Source organism: Sphaeramia orbicularis, chromosome 21 (genome assembly GCF_902148855.1).
Source record: "Sphaeramia orbicularis chromosome 21, fSphaOr1.1, whole genome shotgun sequence".
Lineage (NCBI taxonomy): Eukaryota > Metazoa > Chordata > Actinopteri > Kurtiformes > Apogonidae > Sphaeramia > Sphaeramia orbicularis.
Genome location: NC_043977.1, coordinates 32,110,274 through 32,132,999, shown reverse-complemented (window position 1 = coordinate 32,132,999; position 22,726 = coordinate 32,110,274). Strand labels below are relative to the sequence as shown.

Below are 22,726 nucleotides of genomic sequence, written 5' to 3'. Positions count from 1 at the left end.
TTATGCACATGCTCCACGTATTCTTCTCCGATTTTTCCGAGAGCATTACAGCGCCACATACAGACCTGGCATTTATACTACGTCGTTTTCAGTGTTTTTTGGTGGTTTCATGTGGACGCAGATATTTCCTGATTCGATTTCGTGTTTACAGAGCACTTTTTTGAAAACGACAAAGAAAAAGATCAGATAGGAAAAGATGCAGTTTCGTGTGGACATGGCCTTAGATGCTAACCAGGCCTTAACACTTGATTGAAATTTTATTATAATCACAATATTGCAGCATTCAGTTGTACAGTATACTGGTAGATTGTGGTGCATACATTTCCAGCCCTACAAATCATATTCAGATATAATGGAATATGCTTCTTTGTTGCAGAATCCAGCCAATGCCATTATTTTTATACATGTTTTTCATTGAAACTGAAATGCAAAAAATACCATTCCCACTCATGGAAAATGATAAAATACTAATTATGAGAGTGTTCTAAGAAAACATTGATATTATTAAAAAGATGTCATGACAACATAGATATGTCAGATTATTAAAGGAGAATGTTTTCTACAGTCGTGGAAAAAATAATTAGACCATAAAAAGTCATCAAAAACAATGGTTATGCAATTGAGTACTAACTCCTGTGTGTATCATGTGACTAAAACAGACAGAAAAGAAAACATGGAATGCCTAAAAACACTGTTTTTGGCAGTACAATGCCATTGCTATTGATTTAAGAACTGAAGTGATTTTGGTTATGATCAAGAAAACATGGAAAATGGTTAGATATCAGCTCTGAAATTAAACTCTTATGAGCTATTTTTGTTGTTATCATTATATTTTTCCAAACAAATGTACCTTTAGTTGTACCAGGCATTAAAATGAGTAAGAAATTGAAGAAAACAAGGGTGGTGTAATAATTTTTTCCACGACTGTAGATGTTGTAAGTTTACATGGATCTGGACAAGAGCACCTTTTAAATACTCAGTCTTCTCCTAATATTTTTCTATTATTACCTCCGCCAAGGAGGTTATGTTTTTGCCAGGGTTTGTTCGTTTGTTTGTCTGTTTGTTTGTTTGTTTGTCTGTCCGGTAGTGTGCAACATAACTCAAAAAGTTATGGACAGATTTGGATGAAATTTTCAGGGTTTGTTGGAAATGGGATAAGGAAGAAATGATTAAATTTTGGTGGTGATCGGGGGTGGGGGGGCCCACGGGGGGGGGCCACTGATCAGCCTTGGCGGAGGTCTGCGCTCTCCGAGTGCTTCTAGTTTAGTCTTGAGTTTACTTGTGTACTCTCTCTGCAAATGCTAATATATAACTGCTCCAATTACTGTTGTCTACTTTAAGTATCCCTTGGTGCAGGTGAACATTCATTTCCTCAGTCATGACAAGTGTAGGGCTAATTCCCCATGTTGTTGGAGCTCACTGAGTCACAGTGGGTGTTGGAATCACTCTGTTCTGACAAACCATTACATGACTGCGATTCTGAGGCACAGGGTACGTGTCTAAGCTTGTCCTCTTATGTGGTGTTTGTTATTAAGCACAACATTCATCATATTTCACTGTGAAAGAGGCCTGCACGATATGACGAGAGTCTGCAGTTTGTCATGACATTGCTCAATGTTGTAATGACGACATAAGATATTATTTTTAAAAATGCTCTGTTCGCCACTAAATTAACACCAGTTAATCTAAGCATAGCTGACAGCAAAATAGGCCTTCATCTGAAATGCATCTAATTGCAGTTTCACAGTTTTTATACTGATTTTCCACATTCACTATATTTTAATACTACGGATACAAGAAAACACTGATACGCCTGCAGTTTTCTGACACTGTTGATTCTCAAAATCAATGTATTGATGTTTTGATTAGTAATTTACAGGCAAGTATTTGTGGCCAAAATTAGATGTTTTTAACCGCCTGACTGTTGCGTATAGGCTAAACCTTTTTTATCTCATGCATTTTTAGAATTTTGTGCATATAGGAGTGTTTAGTTTTCCAAAAGTTGCATATCTCACTGGGTTTATAGTAGTGATGTCCCCATCTGGATTTTTTTTTGCTTCTGATCAAAATTTTTTTTATGATTACTTCCGCCGATACCAATCCGACACGATACTTTTTACTACGAAATTTTGATTTAAATTTGGAGTCATTATTTGTAGGTTATTATGCTGTTATTTTACTTGAGATCACATTTGGGCTGAATGTGAAACCTAAACTAAAACAAGTATGACACCTTTGACTCTTAATGACTTTAGTGTAATTTTTGTACTTTCCAAATTCATACTGTGGGCCAAATTAGAACCTTTGGGAGGCCGTATGTTTGCCACCCCTGCTGTAGTGCCCCCCCAAACCAGGTCCGGATCGGCCCGATGTCATAACTAAATCTGATCCGATTTTCAAAAAATGCCAGATCGGCAGCGGATACCAATCTTTAGATTCGATCGGGATATCCCTAGTTTACAGTATTGAAGCAGATTGCATTATGTTGAGATTGAATCCCTATATTATGGTCAACACAGCATCAACATACTTACTGATTCACAGTTGTATTTCACAGAGTCTTTTGTGCAGTGGTGGCTGGTCCATAGGGGGCCACAAGCACCACCCACACAAAAAAATGACATGTAAAAGAAGGGATAAAAATGACATAAAATATATGCATTAATTACAGCAAACAGCACTTTTTTTATCTGTATTTAGTTCATTTCCATGTGAATTCAACTTCTTGGTTGTGGGGCGCCAGCCAAATGAGTTGGCTCTTCTCAGGTTTTTCAATTTATTTTTCACCCCCTCAACTCCTCGACTCCTTGATCCTCAGTCGTGACCTCGAAATCAATCATGCACTTCCATGTTGAAGGATGTTTCAGTTCCCCAAAAGGCCCTCTGAGGACGGAGGAGGATATCACTCAGCTTTACAGAAGTCTTTTTGCTGATCGGATTTGTAATGTGTAACTTCGTTGACCCCGCTGTGGGGAAATTGCAGTGTTTGTATCAGCAAATTACAAAAAACGAAGTTGACAAAGACGAGTAGAAACATTTGAGAGTGAAGTATGTTTAGATTCTACAGACCACTGCAGTAGCAGGACTTGTAAAAGGAAACTTTTCCTTGGTCTTAAGTTGCATTAGTCATTTAAAATGATCAATGCGCAATCAAACTTGCATGTGTTAAATAAATAATTTGACCTCCCTATGCCACCTCCCTATGTCAAATGAATAGTTGGATGAACAGCCATAAGTCAGAGATCCTAAAATACATTGGTACGTTGTGACACTAACAGATGATGCAGCTGTTACTCAGGTCTGAGACGACACTGTTTTTAATGGATGGCCGCGAGGCAAGGACGTCTCATTTGTTAAAATGAGTTTGCTTCTCTCTCGCCTGAACTCCTCTGCTTTCATGTAGATTGGGAGTCATAAAGACGTGAAGTGAGGAGTTGAAGTGAGGACTGGAGGAGCTACAACGTTAGAATTAAGAAGAGGGGTGTTTGACTTCTAGCATTTTTGACTTTTGTTGTATTTTATGTCCTGAGGCTGTGTCCTCAGTGGGGGTGTAAAGAATCACCTCAGCCAATGTGAGTTAGTTTTGTTTTCTTGTTCTTATGTGATTGGATAGTTTTCAGTGTTTCCAAGTGGATTTGAGGGAAATACAGACACTTTCCAGATTCAGGAAGAGACATAAATGCCGCGTTTCCACTACGTGGAACTCAGCTCGACTCGGGTACCAGGTCCTATTCCTGGAGACTATTTCCATTACAGGATACAACCGACTTTAAAGTGCCTGGATGTCAGCGATGTGGAACATTACTTCCATGTTGTCTGCTCAGAGACTTGCTAATAAACTCGCTTGTTGCGCGTTTTCTCGTCAAGCTCACGCTGAATTTTTATGTCTGAACCTCCTCGACAAACCATGGTGTAGTTTTGCAGGCTGTCGTCATGTGGATTAACCTGCCGCTACATTTACTGTAAACTTCTGCATCTGTTTTTGTAAAACGGTGGGTCACAGAGACGACTCTCTGACCAATCAGTGGTCTGCAGTGTATACACGTCATGTTTTAGTATCTGGTCCCCAGTCCTGGCACCACGGTGGAGGTGATACCAAAAAACTAGTACCGGGTACCAGATTCCAGGTCCTTTTTCATAGCGGAAATGCGAAAAGGCCAAGTCGAGTCGAGCCGATACCACGTAGTGGAAACGTGGCAAAAGTGGACTATTAACCTGCTCCTTTGGTCCCATGTATTTAACAGAGTTCAGCGTGTTTAGTCACTTGCACCGCCATAGTTTACACATTTTACAGAGTATGATGCAAAACACCATGTGGTCATTCAGGTGCATAGGTACAGTATATACCCCACTGGGTCAGGTGGTCTCCATCTGAGTGGATAGGTCCCCGTAGTGTCATCTGGATGACCATAACAGTCTGGGAGTAGTTGACCAGTTAGTCACTTACTGCTAATCACTCACTGTACGTAAGAGATTATTATTCTAGTTTTTGTCATTGAGTTCAGGATAAGTAGATGCATACTCTATGTTTATGTTTATTTTTATATTTTGCATATTTTTTACTCTACTTATCTTAAATATTTTTGATCCTGGAACTCTTTTCCACTGCTGCTCTTGTACTTTGCTGTTGTAACACTGCAATTTCCCCTTATCTTATCTTATCTTATCTTATCTTATCTTATCTTATCTTATCTTATCTTATCTTATCTTATCTTATCTTATCTTATCTTATCTTATCTTATCTTATCTTATCTTGTCTTATCTTACCTTACCTTACCTTACCTTACCTTACCTTACCTTACCTTATCTTATGAGTCACTTTTACCATCCCAGTCTTGACCACCACCACGCCTGTATTTGATTTGATATATTGTTTTTTACACAAAACTTTAGCTAAAAGAACAGAAAAACTCTGCTAATATTTCTCTACCATTCAGGAAAGTCGAGATGAAAACATACCATATTGACTTGACCTGAGACTTTTTTGTTGGAAATAAACTTCTCAAAAGTGGAGGTCATCTATTACTTGTGAAACTGAGAATGCATGTTGACAATGAATTGGATAATCGGATTTCTTTCATGCTTCTGTGAATTGTTTTCTACTTTAAGAACAGGACTAATACTGCTCCAAAATTCTGCAAAAATACATTTGTTTTAGTCACGTGACAACAACCACTGAGCCATCAAAGCACCTAAATGCTGCACAAAAATAAATATAACTCCCCCCATTGTGACAACAATTAAAATGGGGTTCATCAAACAGTATTAATTTGGATTTTAACTTTTCTTTTGACTTTTAAGACAGCTGAAGAGTATACACTTTGAAGTTGCCATCAAAAGAAGTTACACTTAATGGTCACAGTCCCAGTGAAAGTTGAGGCTGTTTCCACATGAATGCTCACCAAGGACATCGCTGCTTCCTTTAGTTTGTACACACACAGGCATAGTGTCCTTTGGAAACACACACATCCCCTCAGGGTATATCTGTAATCAGAGCGGAAGATGAAAGAGACTCATATCTTGCAGTCGCTCACCCTCAACATTACAGAACCGCGAGGGTCTAATCACTTGAAGCCGTTGCACAGGAAGAGCGAGGACAACTATAGTCATCAACAGAGATACAATCAATGCCATTCATACTGACGAAGAGGCCAGTGGTGGTCACGCTCTCATACAGACAGTGCTTCCACTTTTACTGCAGTTAAAGGATAAGGCAAGCATTATTCTGCTTTTTACTAGTGGTCAACAAATCCTGTGAAAAACAAAGTCATAAATACATTTTCTTAAGTTTCTTCAATGTGAACGTTTACTGTTTTTCTTCCTTATGTAGTAATTAATGAAAAAGTTTGGGAAATTACAAATGATTTCTTGAGTAAACTTTGTCATAGGCTAAAGGATTAACCCATAAAGACCCAGTGCTACTTTTGTGGCAGTTCCCAAAATAATTTTTCTCTCTAGTTAACTTTTCATAAGTGATTTATCACCATTTATTATAATATTATCCTCTATATTTTGCATTTTCACTCTAAATTGTGTATTTTTGTTTATTTAGAGTCTGGTTTTGACCAACTCTCTATATAAAGTGTCATGAGATAACTTTTGTTGTGATCTGGCGCTATATAAATAAAATTTGATTGATTGAGTGATTTGATTGGTTTTCCCTTGTAAGTTGCTTTGGAAAAAAGCATCTGCCAAATGCATAAATGTAAATGTAAATTTAATTTCCTATATTTGATTTAGACGTTCATGAAAACTCAGTTCATTCGAAGGTTATCATATCAAACCAGAGAAGAGTGAAGAAAAGGGGACTTTTTCAACAAAGATATCATTAACTGAACATAAAACCAAGTGTTTCCATCCACTGTCATTTATCAAACTCAATGGGTTTTACTGGTGAATCAATGTTGTAGAAGATGACAGTATTCCACGGTAACTACGAAGCCTCTGAACGTCCAAATGGGTCATATCTGATGACCATGAAAAGATGACAAACTGTATTTTACACCAGTTATTTACATGAATTGATAGGAATAGTGGATCAACAGGTATTAAACAGTTTAGTTCAGTAGATGCTTTTGGTTCCCGTTAGAGTTTTGAGTCTTTTTTTGGTTAAACAAAAAAAGTAATTGAAAATGAATCTATAATGCAAGTAGCTGGAAAAACCACAGGAAAAAAAGGATTGTTGCAAAATAATTAGTGGTCAGTGTTCAGAAAGAACAAAGTGAAAAAATGTAACAGCCAAAGATGGGTCAAAGTCATTTATTATCTATAACCATTACCAATGCATATCGATTACATAATCTTCATCTGGGAATTTTTGTCTTTAATGAAAATAGTTGTTAGTCATAGTGGTCAGTCACCAAAACAGTAATGAATTCTCCAAAGTCACTTAGTCACTTACTAATGAAAGAATCGATTTCCTTTTTTCCAGATTTAGATGAACTTAACTAAACTTTAGGGAACATTCATTTGTCTTTCAGCCCAAAAAAGAACTAAAAGAAAATGAAAAAAACTGCACTTAATTTATGCAGATCCCCAAAAAGTCTAAAATCCACTCACATTAATGACTGAATTTATATTTGAAGCTTGCTGTACATTGCGTAAAAAAATACTCAAATTAGGACATGGGAAATCAGAAAAACATAGTCATTGTTAAAAAGAAATCTGCAAGTTCAAGCCTCCATCTAGAGCATGGGTCGGCAACCTTTGTAATTTAAAGAGCCATTTTAGGACAGAAATAGAAAAACTAAACTGTCTGGAGCCAAAAGATACCCTTATATCTTTCCTCAAAGTGGTGACAGTTTAAGAAGCTCTTCATGATTAGTTTGTACAGAATATGAGGAGAATAAATCACAGTTTCAGTGCATTTACAGAACTAAAGAAAACAGATATTTGTTATTTTTGTTTTGCAGCAAAAATCAACTGGTATGTGAAGGCTTTTTTTACAATGACGAATACAGATTAAAAAGTAGTCTTTTACTATTACCACTACTATTTTTTAATTATAGTCTACATTTTTACAACTGCATTACATCAGAAACACTTTATGGTTGTGGCAATAATAGCAGAATATGTCAAAAAAAAAAAAGTGTTATTCATTTCCGTATGGTTTTTGACAAAGCCACATTGAGCCACTGGAAAAGGGCCCAAGAGAGATCTAGACCTTTTCTGTATTCACAAAACACCAGATGTCATGCCAGTGCAACGAGATGTGAAATAGGTGTTAAATTGCATTTTAATGGTGTTAAAAACTCTTGAATTTAACCATTTGTAACTTGTAGAATCCCTGACTGGAACATCTAGTAGCACAGGAATGGCTGATTCAGGTTTGAAAATAGAATATTTCCAGAATATTATCTCATTTTCTTTTTTATGCTTGTGCTTTTTTGTGAATACACCAGGGTTCTCAGCCTCTGCCTCTGGCTCTACCTCTTGTAACACACATAATTCAGCTGCTGTGGAGGAACACTGTTAATAGAGTCTATTTGTAGCTACCGTGTGCCTGCTGAGCTGGTGTGTTTCAGCCTCTTCTACTGTCAAAGATAATGAGAGTTATCGATTGGCAACCTGGCAACGTGGCCGGGTGATGACACAGCCCTGTTGTTCTGGATTTTGTGATTAGGTTTTAATGCAAAAAATTCACCCGCTAATTATTTTATTGCTCTAATGTCTCCTCCTCTTTCTGTTGTCTCTCCCCGACAGCCGTTCGAGGCCAGTGACCTGCTGCTGGGACTAAACTTCTCAAAGGTGCTGAGCAGTCTGGTGTCCCTGAATAAAGTGACTGCAGGTTAGTCCAAATGCATACAATTTGCACCAAATTCATGGTGTGTGTGTGTATGTGGGAGTGTTTTTATGAAAGACCAGCACATAGTTGAAAGTGTGTGGGCGCTGACTGCACGTATTAGGTCTGGTGTATTTATATTTGTGCCCTTTCTTTCCAGATATTGGCGTAGGCAGTGATTCAGTGTGCGCCCGTCACTCCTCGGCACACCGCATTAAATCATTTGAGTCGTTGTCCTCCCAGGCCTCACTGGGCCGGTCCTCCAAGCTGCTGCAAAACCAGTTTCGCAGTCTGGTAAGACCAACACTCATCCCTAGACCAGATCATACACATCTGAAACACATGGACACAGTTATATTAAATGTCTTTGAAAACCCTCTAGTGTGGAGTCTAGTGTTGAGCTGAAGGGTTGATATCATATGATGTGAAGCTGTTCTTAGATGTACTTTAATTACTTAAAGGGATCATATTTTGCTAAACCCACTTTTATTAGTCTTTGGTACATTTATTTGTGTATTTGGACCCTAACAGTTCAAAAAGTTTGAATTTGAACCCTCCAAGTGCTGTTAAAGTTATCTTTACATTTTGGCAAAAATAGAGTGGATTTCTACAACCCGTTTCAATTCCTTCTTAATTTTTTATGTTTTATAACTAGTTACGTCACGACATTTGCACATATAAGGTCAAGGCTTCTGACAAACATTTCTCTGAGTATGCCATATGAATGAATGAATGAATGAATATTTTTGTTATTGTGTCTTGCATAAAGAACATGCCCAGCCCTTACATGGGCTTATAAGACACCAAAAATACACATCAAAAATCAAACACCAGACAATAGGCACAATAGATATGAACAAAACAAAATACTGACCTATTTAAACAAACACATCTGCCGCTTTTTCCAGGCTTTACAAACAAATAATGCTAATTTATATACATTAGAACTAAACAACCATTTCATTTTGTCATCATCAGTGCTCCAGAGCATATCAGGATTTCGGATACACATATCATCAAACAAAGGGGCTCTCAGTTCATCATATAGAGGACAATACAAAAGAAAATGTGATTCATTTTCCACTTCCCCCAAATCACACAGTCCACAAAGTCTGTTTTCTTCTGGGGTTTGGGTAAATCTCCCAGTTTCTAAGGCCAAGGGAAGGATTCCTGTTCGCAACTGAGCAATTAGGGACCTTTGGTTCCTGGTCAAATTTGCGCTGACATAAAATTCAGTTTTATATGTGTTTTTTAGTTGAATGTATGTCCACAGCTTCGGTTTAGTCAGGATCCCATTCATCCATTTTTCTTCAAAAGCAGACATTAAGTTAGCTCTGATCTTATTAATACTACATGAAAGGTTGTTGTGAAATATACATATACTGAAGTTGTGCTTCTGCAAAGACAGCTCTCACCTCTGCCGCCCAAGGGCCATAATTGTTTGTCAGCAGCAGCAGTTGTAGTCCATACTGAAAATATGTCCAAACTTCGAGCCGATTACCTGAAATGTTCAGTTGTTGGTTGTATTAACAAACACAAGTGGCTGAACAGGACAGAGCAGCACAGTCAACAACCTGGAGGGGGTGGGGGATGAAGTGGCTCATTTGCATTTAAAGGGCCAGCGCTCAAAACGACCTTTCTGGTGTCATTACTCAGAAATAGGGTTGAAGATGGACCTGTGGAGCTGAACTAATGAAGAATTCAGACCCAAGCCGAGCATTTACAGTTTATATAGACCACAGGGAAATGTTTTAAAATGCAGAATTCCATTTAAAAGAGCAAAATATCACTCCTTTAAGTTTAAATTTCATGCAGTAACTTAGTTGAGATTAGGTTTATTTCCTTGTTAAGTCTGACATTATGGAGCTGTAAACCTGGGTCCAGAGAGTCAGTATTAACAGAACCTGTATGCTGTTTTTAACATAACTGTTTTCTTTAGTAAGGCATCAGTTTGGGTTCAAAGGCCTAATTTCATTTATTTGACTCAAATACAGTGACTAGTGTCATTTTGCTTATGCTTTGTTTGCTTATTTTACCTCAGTAGATCTCCATAGATGTCTTATATACTGTTTAAGCTCCTGGTCTATTCATATCAGTGCATCTCTATCATCTTTGTGCAATGCTGCGTTCATCCCCTAAATAGGACTGTGTTGACATAAATCATTTATTTACCTTCAACTGAATTGGATAGTGTAGAGAAATTGCTGGCAAGCAAAACACGAAGCATGAGGATTTGAAACGCCTCATAGAAGCTTTAGTCTATATGAGGGGAATCCATAAAGATGTACTTTGACAGATGCAATGGGAACTAACATTAACTAGTTAACTGAAGAATACCAGCTAATACTCTAATGTTAGCTGCCTACAGTGCCTGGTACAACTAAAGGTACATTTGTTTGGACAAATATAATGATAACAGCAAAAATAGCTCATAAGAGTATAATTTCCGAGCTGATATCTGCGGTAGCCTTTTTCCATGATTTTCTTGATAATAACCAAAATTACTTAAGTTCTTACATCAGTAGCTATGGCACTGTACTGACAAAAACAGTGCTTCTAGGCATTTCATGTTTTATTTTGTCAGTTTTAGTCACATGATACACACAGGAGTTAGTACTTGATTGCATAACCATTGTTTTTATGACTTTTTATGGTCTAATAATTTTTTTCCGTAAGTGTAGACTTCATTTTTTCTTCATTCATTTAAAAATTGTAACTTTATTTATCAACTTCATCCACTGCGTCTGCTTGTTCATCACAATTAAAGCTGTGAATGACAACTAAACTGTAACATAGTGAATATAGAGGAATGAACGCTTGAACCCAGAAACAGTAAATGACGCCAAAGCTTAACAAACAGATTATTCAGTTTATTTACGCAAAGATACTGTTGCATTAGCATCTGTCTACAGCTGCATTCCCACCTGCAGGAACTACAACCTTTGCAGGAATTTGCATGGTCTAAATTGACTTTCAGAGGCTTTATTTACAGTTCCTGGTGGTTAAAGTTTCCAAACTAGGCAACACCAACACTATTACAGTTCCATTTTTACACATTTTAGCACATTAGCCCTACATCCTATACAGTAAATGCAGAAGAAGAACAAAAACATCTGTATTTCCATATTCATGTAATATCAGTGAAGCAAATCAGAGAAGAATGTGTAATTACTGATACAACCAAATCCAACAATAAATTTACGTGTCTGCATCAATGTGTCCATTTTTGTCTGTCCATATTACCATGCACAGCCTCAAGGAGAAACACACACTTTGGCCAATAACCATACGTATTAAGTATTATTGACTATGAGGGGAAAAAAGTGGTTCAAAAAATTTAAATCACAACCACTATTGGCTGATGGTTAGTTTAATGTTCAGTTCCAACCAACCATATTTTTATATTATTCAGATTTATTTGAGAAAAACGTTGAGGTCTGCTCCCTGAAACAGGTCATTTGGACATTAATAAAAAGGCTTTAACTGGCAATTCAGCAATCTACCAAAGCCTTAAGGTTTTTTTCTTTCTTTATATAACACAGCATCACACAGTAAGCAGTTTTTTTTCTGTCTTAAGTGCTGAACTGCTACTACTGTCACTTCAGTTCACAGCATTATAAATGTTTCTGAGGAAAGACTCAGTGTGGACTGTTATCCCACAATTGAGATGATAAATGTGTGTTATACTTCTCTAGTGAGACCATCTTTTCACCCTGTTTTCGTAAAATAAATACTTCTTTCACCTGATGTGGTGCAACAACACATTACACAAACTGTGAGCTGTTGAATGCGGCCTATAGTTCCACCTGCTGACTAACACAATTGATTCGAGACTGTAATCTGTCATGTTTTGTCAGTAAACAATTGGCATAGAACTATAAAAAAAAAAAAAAAATCAGCATCTGCAATCACGATGAAATTGTACCTTATGCTTTTTCTTGCAACATCCCAGCTTGGAGAGTGATGATGTACGATGAATAATGAATGTTACCAAATGGATGAAGCCTAATGTGTTTGAACATGCTGCTCTTGTTGACACTTGTCTTCGTTCTTCTCTGCACTCACAGGTTTTCTGTTGGTTTTGACCTCACAGTGTTTGTATCTCACTACCCACGTCCCTTTGTGCATCTTTCCATCCTTTTTTTTCCTTAACTTATCATGTCTAGCATCATATCAACAGAGTGGTGGTCTGACTGCCTTATTGCTTTACCAAGGGGAACTTCATAAAGTCTATAAGGCTTCCCTTGATATTCCACTGTTTTTATTTTGGGGTTTGTTGAACCACATTTTGATGCCAGACCTGACAGGAAAAGACAGGTGGAAAGAGAGAAAAGGGAGAAGAGAGAAGGCGAGAGCAAATGGGGAGAAGAAGAAAAAAAAAAAGATGGCATAGACCCTCACACAAGAAAATATCATCAATAATAGTGCCAATAACAACAATAACGACAATTGTAATGATACAATATAATGATAATAACTGACAATAATCCGAAACACCCACAGGAACTCTTTCCCTCCTTTCTGATGTTGTTTCTGTCGTTTGCCAGGACATGTCAGAAAACAGTGGACAGCAGCTGCTGGTTAAGGCACGTTTCAACTTCCAGCAAACCAACGAGGATGAGCTCACGTTTACGAAGGGTGATATCATCAGCGTGACTCGCCAGGAGGAGGGCGGTTGGTGGGAAGGGTTGCTCAACGGCAAGGCCGGGTGGTTTCCTAGCAACTATGTCCGGGAGGTCAAAGGCTCCGGTAGGTTCTACCCCAGGGACATTCAGCGTAATGGGCTGTAGCAGGCGTTTAATCAAGAGGTGGAGGTCTGATCGAATACTCACTTAGGGGTCTCCTCAGGACCTACATTTACAAAAAAATGTACATCAATTTTCATTCTGTTTACATTTTACCTTCCTCTCCTATGGTTAGTTTTGCTGCTGCAGACAAGTGAAGTTTCGCCCATTATAAGTTAAAGGCAGAAAAAAAAGATTTAAAAAATTCATAAAAAATTGAAACTTTGACCTACTTTTCCCAAAATGAAGTAAACTGAAACAAAATGTATGTTTTTATAGGCATGTGAAATGTCACCCATTATAAGTAAATGGGGAAAAAAAAACATTTTAAAAATTCATAAAAAATTGAAACTTTGACCTACTTTTCCCAAAATATAATCAGGTCTATTCTGGGTCACTGGGAATCTATAAACCTAATTTGGTGTGAATTCAACCAATAGTTTTGTTGCTAAAGTGGTAACACACACACAAACAAAGAAATGAACAAACAAACCAACTAAAACCAAAAACTATACCTTGCTTCCCCTTTGGGGGGCGGGGTACTTAACATATTTAAAAGTAAAACAGTGTGAATATAAACAAATAAGAAGTGGTTCTCAGTCACTGACTGGTTAAAAAATAATACAGATAAAAACGTCTGGTACCTGTCATACAGTTTTTTGTGCTGCCATGTAAATAATTTGTTTGTTTTTATGAGTCTGGTTTAATTCATTCAACTAAATAATCCAGCTGTTTTCAACACTTGTAGATTGTAGAAGGATCCTACTAATGTCCTTCACCACTGAGTATATCCTCGGGTTAGAAAGATTTTAGAAACTCCATAGTTACCATTATTGTTCTCGGTGTGAACAGCAGGTTATACTCACAGGCCTTGTGACTGTAACGCAGCCCTCGTGCTTCTCCGGTTTGGCTGTGATCTGCCCTTTTTTCACTTTTAAAACTAGATAAAAATCATGTGATGCTCTGACTGCTATTTATTCACTTCCATTTTGTCCATTTTAATAAAAGAAAAAAAAATTATTTAAAGACCATAATTTAAGGTTTTAATTCTATGACAATGAATCTTCTGATCTGAAGCTATAAAGCTGTTACCCTTATGTCTTCAGTAAAGGTGTTGGAAGTGAAGTTCCTTAAACATTCATGAATTTTAGGAGCTGCATTACATGTTTAAAGTGTGGGGCTTTTACTGAACATTTGAGCAGCATATTTCACCAGTGCTGAAAAAAGCCACTACAGCCTCTGTTACAAAGAAGATCTTTGTGTGTGTTATTTTCAGTCTCAGCAATATACTTCTTAAGAAATGAATGATTTTGTTGTAGGAATTTACAAAGTGTCCATGACTGTCATAATACTTAAGAAGCCTTCATTTGGTTCCTTTTCCTTAAAACTTTGTAACATTAATGTGAATTATATTTTTCTCTTGATTGTGAGTGTGATTTCAAATTGTTTTATAATGTAAAAGAACCGGTAAGAATATTGACATCTTTTCTCTCTGGTCACAGACAAACAAGTGTCCCCGAAGTCCGGCACACTGAAGAGTCCACCTAAAGGCTTCGATACATCTGCTATAAGCAAGACGTACTACAACTTGGTAATACTCCAATACAGTAAAATTTTTTCTTTAATTTCTTTACTCTCTAATGTTATTATTGATGGTTTCCTCTTTCTGTGTCTGTTTTAGCTTGTTTTCAAAGTAAGACCAGACCAGTATTTGTTCATTTATTGCTGCTTTTTACATTAAAACACTGTTAATTGGCCTGCAACTTAACCATCTTGGTGCATTTAATATGAGGCAACATGCTTTTTTTTTTTAGGGCATTTTAAGGTTAATAAATGTTGGTTGTTAATGATCAGTCACAAACTTTAATTTTAACCATGAGCAACTGCTTGAATTAATAACTTTTGGTATAGATTGCAATATCTGGCTCACTTTCTGTTATTAATGCTAGGAATTTTAATGTAAATTTCCACTCTTTGACATATATTAACAAAACTGCAGTTGGGAATCTATACAGTAATATACAACTGAACTGAACTTAAGTTGTGGCTATAGACGGTATAAGTTGACACTATTTTTCTTTTTTTATTGCAGGTGTTGCAAAACATTTTAGAGACAGAGACAGAATATTCCAAGGACCTTCAGAGCCTCCTTACAAACTACCTGCGACCACTTCAGAACCATGACAAGTAGGACTCATAACACCAATTAATCTAGTTTACATTTGTATAATTATTTTGTGATATAAATTTGGATTCATTAGATTCCAGGTTGTATCTGTCGTCATTGCTCACCATTTTGCTTTTCCTTTTTTCCCTCTTTTTTGCTGCAGACTAAGCAGCTCAGATGTGGCTCTAATTCTCGGTAACCTCGAGGAGATTAGCACCTTCCAGCAGATGCTTGTCCAATCATTGGAGGAGAGCACCAAGTTAGTCCCTCCCAGCTACACACCCCCACTGCAGCACTATCATCCCTGTTTCATAATAAAAATAGGGACATCTAATGTTGGATAGACTGTACTACAGGCATCCTGGATTCAACTAATAACTGTTCAACTGCGAGTTAATGGTTCACACTGACTTAAATACACTTTCTCTTCTAGTTACATCTTATTTGAAAGATTTTATAGCTGAGTCTGTTGTTGTCTGTTGGTGAATCATGTTTTTTGTTTTTCTTCTTAGACTTCCAGAGAGCCAGCAAAGGGTGGGGGGCTTCTTCCTCAACCTCATGCCACAGATGAAGGCCCTTTATGTTGGATACTGCGCCAACCACCCCTCTGCTGTCAATGTGCTCACCCAGCACAGGTATGTTTACACACTGATTGTACTCTGTTTTCATGTCACATAACTGGTGACAATAAGTAGATGAGAAAACATACTGTTTGACTTTTATAACTTTGTCTTCATACAGCTGTGAATACCCTAATGATATACTACAGAATGCATGACACCCTTCCCCCCCAAAAAAACAAAAACAAAAACAATGAGACTGAATTTTTTTTATTAACCTATTTTTCATGGAGTTACAAAAATGTCCACTCACGTGGACACCATGCTAAAATTTTTGAAAAAAAACTGTATTTACTGATCTACTGTGCGAAAACTATGAAGTAAAAACATGTTTAATGCTGCTAATCTGATGTTTTCTCACATTTTAACACACTCTAATACTAGTTATTACTCACTTCATGGAGATAATATGCAAAAAAAACAACTTTTTGTTTAAAAAAGCCACACAAAATAACCCCTGTTAATTACAGTCTAATAACAATTAGCAGGGTTTTTTTTTTTTACACTCAAACACCTACTGCAGATCAGGTTTATCTAGAACAGCAAAGTTACAGTAATGGTATGAATTGCAGTGTACGGGATGATGGATAAGTGTCCACTGTGTTGGCTGATACAGGGTGGGGAAGCAAAATTTACAATGAACATTTAGTTGTTTTTTCTCAGCAGGCACTACGTCAATTGTTTTGAAACCAAACATATATTGATGTCATAATCATACCTAACACTATTATCCATACCTTTTCAGAAACTTTTGCCCATATAAGTAATCAGGAAAGCAAACGTCAAAGAGTGTGTGATTTGCTGAATGCACTCGTCACACCAAAGGAGATTTCAAAAATAGTTGGAGTGTCCATAAAGACTGTTTATAATGTAAAGAAGAGAATGACTATGAGCAAAACTATTACGAGAAAGTCTGGAAGATACTATTAAAGAAGAATGGGAGAAGTTGTCACCCGAATATTTGAGGAACACTTGCGCAAGTTTCAGGAAGCGTGTGAAGGCAGTTAATATAAAAAGAAGGAGGACACATAGAATAAAAACATTTTCTATTATGTAAATTTTCTTGTGGCAAATAAATTCTCATGACTTTCAATAAACTAATTGGTCATACACTGTCATTCAATCCCTGCCTCAAAATATTGTAAATTTTGCTTCCCCACCCTGTATGGAACTAAAATAACAAAATCCATGAATATACAAGAAAACACCTTTGAACAGCTGTCCGCTGTAGTGACCACTATGCATGAAAGGGTTAAATAGAATTGAAATGGTGAAGGTACAAGAGTCCTCACTAAGGTAGTCAGTAATTGATGTCCCTTTTCTCAAAAACTCTGGCACTTTCAATTCATCATGTATACAACCTTTATTTTCTGCAACAATTGAGCAGTCATGGGAGGGCCAGGCTTCAACCAGTTAATAGTAATCTGTTTTCTTGCAGTTATCAACAAAACATGCAATACATAACGGTGTTCCTTGTTGAACAGCTGGTCAGGAAACTCATCCATTAAAAAGAAAATGGGTCCATAGGCTTATCTCTTATTACATTTTTAATTATATCCTCAACATGTAAAAGGTACTCAAACTTATTTATTATTTATGTCTCCTTTTATTAAGAACCTTTGTGCACATTCAGTTAAGCATAGAAAACACTAAAAATGGCACAAGGTGTAGGGTTGTTGCTCTGAAGTATTTGACTCTCTCAATGCTCTGGGCCATAGTTTTCTTTGTACAGTTTTCTGGTCCCTGTCAGACTTTTTCATGTTCAAACCCCTCCCCTCTGACAAGTGTAGCCTCTCATTTAGGTATGAGTACCATGTTTGTTCCTGGGCTGGTCAGAATCTTCCTCCTGTTCAGAATGAACTCATTTTCATGTTAATTTTTCCTCTGTTTGTCCGTGTCGCCTTCATGCACATTTCCTGTTTGCAGCTGTTTTGTGTGGAAGAACACAAAGCCTCCAAATAATAAAAAATTGGTATAAAATTTTACTCTCTGACAAAATAGACAAAAGGGCTTTATATGAAACAACAGATGTTTTTTTTTCTGTTTTATGAAGACAAATATATTGTATAATATGTAGAGATAAACAGATCATTGGTTTGGGGCTAATATGATGCTTATCTATTGGTATTGGCAGAACTTGTGGCTAAAGATGTTTGTTGTGAAAAATCAGGCTTTTCGATAAGTATTATTGACTATGAGGGGAAAAAAGTGGTTCAAAAAATTTAAATCACAACCACTATTGGCTGATGGTTAGTTTAATGTTCAGTTCCTGATTAAATTTTTATTTTGGCATTTATTGCTTTGACCTTTGACGTTCACTTTAACAGTCCATTTTCTAACACAGTAAAAAATGAACTTCTAACAGCCAGTTATATCAGCTGATTAGTCTATTGTCTGCTTTTTCCCTGTTAAAAACTATTGTATCAGCCTTTACAAATCTACTGTCAGTCCACCTCTAATATCAAACAGCTCCCCTACATAGAATATTCAGGACACTAATATAAGAGGCTAAATTTCAGACCCACTACAAAAGAGATCAGTGAAAGACCAATTTGGACCTGACGTTCATTAATTTACTGATTAATAGAAAAAGAGGCTAAATGTGGCACAGAGCCCAAGACTGTTGGAAGTGTGAATTAGACCAGAATGTCAGATCTACAGCAGACCCAGATACAGAACGAACATTAACACCGGCAGCACAGTGATCATTTGAGTCAGTGGATGTAATAAAGTAGGCTGGATATAAAGTATTGATGTTTTATTTTTCATTCATTTTTTTTATTATACACTACTGACACTTTTTGGACCCACAGGCCAAAAATGTTGCTAGTACAAAAACCCTTTAAATGCCAGTTTGAGTATGTGATGCCACTTGCTTTATATACTTATACATAAAAACACACACAAAATATGAGATGTTTTCTATATATTACATGGTGAAGGAATGTGGTGTGATTTTATATCAGAGTCTTGGACGTGTCAGAGATTAACGATAACATTGAGTTCATTGAAATAGTATTTTTTATGCATGGCAAAAAGTGCCCCATCGACCCCCCCCCCCCCCCAATAATTATATAAAAATATCTTTTTGTGTATGTGGTTATTGCATTACAACTACAATTTAAGGGATAAAATTTTGCTTTGCTTTTGGTCATTTCAGGTAGAGCTGAAGGGTTTTGAGAGATTAATGCAGAAAGAAACAGCAAATATATTGATATATGATGACTTTATAGTATTTTTTGTGCATGCATATTTTTGGCCCCAGAGGTTAGTAAATTAGAGGCATATGCACGGGAAAAATTACCTGATAAACATCATTGTGTGTGATTTACTTATTTCTTGGTCAAGACAGAGGTGAATCCGTTGCTACACTGTTGTCCATAAAGTTAGAATAAAATGTTCTTACCTCTTCTCTTCTAATGATTGTGACAATGTGATTTATTCTTGATGGATAAAGTGTAACTTGGACTCAGTATGGAATCATTGTACATGGTTAAAGGTGATTACTGATTTGTATAAATAGGAATAAAAAGAGGAATGTGTCTGAAAGCAAAATGATTCCCACTCTGTGGGCAACGGTGTATATTGAACTCTCAAAAGTCATTGTATTGTATGGTTCATAATGAGTAAAAGACCCTGAATCTTTTTGCTCTGTCTCCTGCAGTGAGGTTTTGGGGGAGTTCATGGAGGGCCGCGGTGCAGTTAATCCTGGAAACCTCACCTTGACCACAGGCCTCAGCAAACCTTTTATGAGACTGGACAAATACCCCACTTTACTCAAAGAACTGGAAAGGCACATGGAGGTGTGTGTCTGTAAATATACTCCTCTGGAAATCTTAGGTTCTGATGTGTGGTAACCACAATGTTTCCCCTCTTTCAGGAGAGTCACCCCGACAGGCCGGACATTCAGAAGTGCATGGTCTCTTTCAAAAGCTTGTCTGTAAGATCAGCATGTGTCCTCTTTATAGAAAGCATGCGACCTGATTTAATATGAGATCAAATGAATTAAAAGCAGCGTTTCTGTTTCAGATTCAGTGCCAGGAGGTGCGTAAGCGGAAGGAGCTGGAGCTGCAGATTCTTACAGAGTCGATCCGGCTGTGGGAGGGAGATGACATTAAGACCCTCGGATCTGTTCTCTACATGAGCCAAGTCTTAGTGCAGAGTCCTGGATCAGAGGTACCAGCAGCATCTGCATTACACGTTACATAATACTGGAACAAATTTTGCTCTGCTTTGCACTTTACTCTGCTGCAGTCATAGCATACACAATGTTGAGCCTAGCAGAGGATGTAATATCACAATGTTTTTACAGTACGGTTTTTAATGGCATTGCATATTTACTTGTCAAAATTAATGCTTTTGGACGAATCACTGTTCACAGGGGAATTTCAAGGATGTAATGAAATACTGACCAGTGAGAAAATTGTACTTATTGTGGAAAACTGGCTCAAAATCACTGACTTCTCGAAGCATAGTAAAAGTAATATTTTAGAGGCCACTTATCAACACAGAAATCATGTGTGAGGAATCATACTTAGCCCTTTGACAGGAAAGCCTGAATTATCATTATCTTCCAGCTGCAATTTTACACCCACAGTGATTATTTCTCTGTAATGACTTAACTCCCAGTTAGAGGCTTTTATAACGCGGCACAGCGTTTCCTCAGGCACATCACTTGATTGTAGCATCTTAAGTAGTAAAAAGCACTATTGAGCGTGAATGCAATAATTGAGTGTTGCTTTGTACAAAAGTGTCTGCCAAATGAATGTATTGTATAATAATGATGATAAGAACACATTGTGAATAAACCCTCGTATCCTGACTGGAGAGCTCTTCTCTTTAAAAGAACTATCAAAAGTGACTACTTCTGACATTTTCTCCATTATGACTAAATGGCACCTCACTCGCTCTCACAGTTAATATTGTAATTGCATAGAAGTTGACAGACACTAGAGCTACTACGTGTATTGTTTGAAGCTGGTCATATGGACTCACTTTCTGAAAATGAAGGTGGTCTTACTTTTTTTTCTAAAACTTATTTCACTTAAAGGCTGCAAATCTCTGTGCTCCACATCATTATGCAGCCTTGTTAATGGTCTCATTTACACAGTTTGAAACACTGCAGTTCTATATAGTAATTCTCTGTCTATGGGTAATGAACCTGCACCAGCCCATACTGTTTCCTACAGAGGAGGAAATTATGTGATCCCTAACGGGGGAGATAGTTATTACCTAGAACTTGCAAAAAAAAAAACCTAAACATTTAACCCTCATCCTACCAGCTGGGGTCCAACTGGACCCCAGGACATGATTTTTATATGTCTCTGCTGTATCATTCTTTGAATGATCACTTTGTGCAAGGAATTTGTCTGTCTGTATGTCCATGTTCGATTGCTTATATTAGTTCCAAAAACAATCTGACATAATGGGTACTGTATTCAACTTGTTGTTTCAGTTAGTGATGGCGAATAGAAATAGAAGAGCAAGGTACACTGCTGTGCAAGCCCTTAGGTCTGTTTTAGAGGCAGAGGACAGCTCTGAGGCTGAAGGTTCTGATACATCCGATTGTTAAAAATCAGGATGATTTGATAATTTGTATCACCCTCATTCTTACACAATTAGTTATTGTAATGGTGTTTTACGATACAAAATTGTTTTCATACGTAATAAAAATATTCCAAAATGAAATGATGTTTCCTGTCTGTTACTAAGATATGATATCACCATATATCACAGTGGGGTCCACATGAACCCCAGCTGGTAGGATTAGGATACGAAATATGTTGGTAGGATGAGGGACAACTGAGAGTAAGTTTCTCATAAGTTGTGATGAAATAAATATGTTTTTTTTGCCTTTTCTTTCTTTTTTTACACTCACCAGGAGAAGAATGAGCGCTACCTCATGCTCTTCCCTCACGTCCTCCTCATGCTGTCTGCCAGCCCCAGGATGAGCGGCTTCATCTTCCAGGTCAGACAAAAATACACCTAATCAGTCCGGATCAAGGTTTCTTTATTATTATACGTCATTACTTAAAGGTGGGGTAGGAGATCTTGGAAAAACGGTTCGAGCAAGCTACATTTTGAAAATACATAATTCAAAAGTCTAAACCCCTTTCTTCAGACATTCCCCTGAAGCCACACCTCCAGAGCACGCGCAACGCTTGTTCCCGAGGGTTCACGAGTGCTGCATAGTATCAGTTTGCCCGGATCCATCCATACCTCATTCAGTCTCCTCCAACACCCCCATTCTTACAGAACAGCTCCAGTTCATACCTATCTGGCTAACGTTACATTCCCTAGTGATTTATGTTTGTGACAAAACAGTTTGCCAGTGAACTTTCCATCCTCATGTAGCTAATATAGCCAAGCTCTGGCTCTGGCTTCGTTTCCTGTACAAGTGTTCCAAACCTCTGAGAACGCACGATTCATGCACGAAGAGGGGTACGCACAGAGGGGGGAGAAACAAATGGCAGTTGAGTTTGATAGACATATCACCATTCAATCGTTTCGATGGGCCGGTTAAAATGATTGGATGGTGTTTTTTCAATCCTGTCCATTCCACAGGTGACTAAATTTTTTTATTTTTCTGTTAGAGCATTTAATTAATTGGTTGTAATTGTGGTGTGAAGGGGATTTTAAGCAATAAAGTAAAAAAATGTTCCAGGAAAACATCTCCTACTCCACCTTTAAACATTGACAAGGTTATCATCGTTAACGAAATGACGAAAACTAGAATTGAGAAAACATTTTCGTTAACTGAAATAAATTAAAACTATAATTAAATGAAAAAAATGATAACTAACTGAAATTGTTTTGTGTGCTACCAAAACTAACACATATAAAAATTATGGCTAAAATTCCCTTTGTTTTTAGT

At 37.2% G+C, this 22,726-nt stretch overlaps 1 protein-coding gene across 3 annotated transcripts in view; it reads left to right on the top strand.

The window, feature by feature from the left end:
- arhgef7a (Rho guanine nucleotide exchange factor (GEF) 7a) overlaps window positions 1-22,726 on the top strand; it is a 49,875-nt gene that overhangs the window by 15,134 nt on the left and 12,015 nt on the right. For all 3 annotated transcript variants that reach the window (XM_030125179.1, XM_030125180.1, XM_030125181.1), the window contains exons 3-13: window positions 8,203-8,287; window positions 8,442-8,575; window positions 12,829-13,030; window positions 14,568-14,656; window positions 15,158-15,252; window positions 15,396-15,491; window positions 15,745-15,867; window positions 19,517-19,655; window positions 19,733-19,792; window positions 19,882-20,028; window positions 21,734-21,820. In XM_030125179.1, coding sequence (XP_029981039.1) covers window positions 8,203-8,287; window positions 8,442-8,575; window positions 12,829-13,030; window positions 14,568-14,656; window positions 15,158-15,252; window positions 15,396-15,491; window positions 15,745-15,867; window positions 19,517-19,655; window positions 19,733-19,792; window positions 19,882-20,028; window positions 21,734-21,820 — 1,257 coding nt within the window. The remainder of the gene's footprint in view (window positions 1-8,202; window positions 8,288-8,441; window positions 8,576-12,828; window positions 13,031-14,567; window positions 14,657-15,157; window positions 15,253-15,395; window positions 15,492-15,744; window positions 15,868-19,516; window positions 19,656-19,732; window positions 19,793-19,881; window positions 20,029-21,733; window positions 21,821-22,726) is intronic.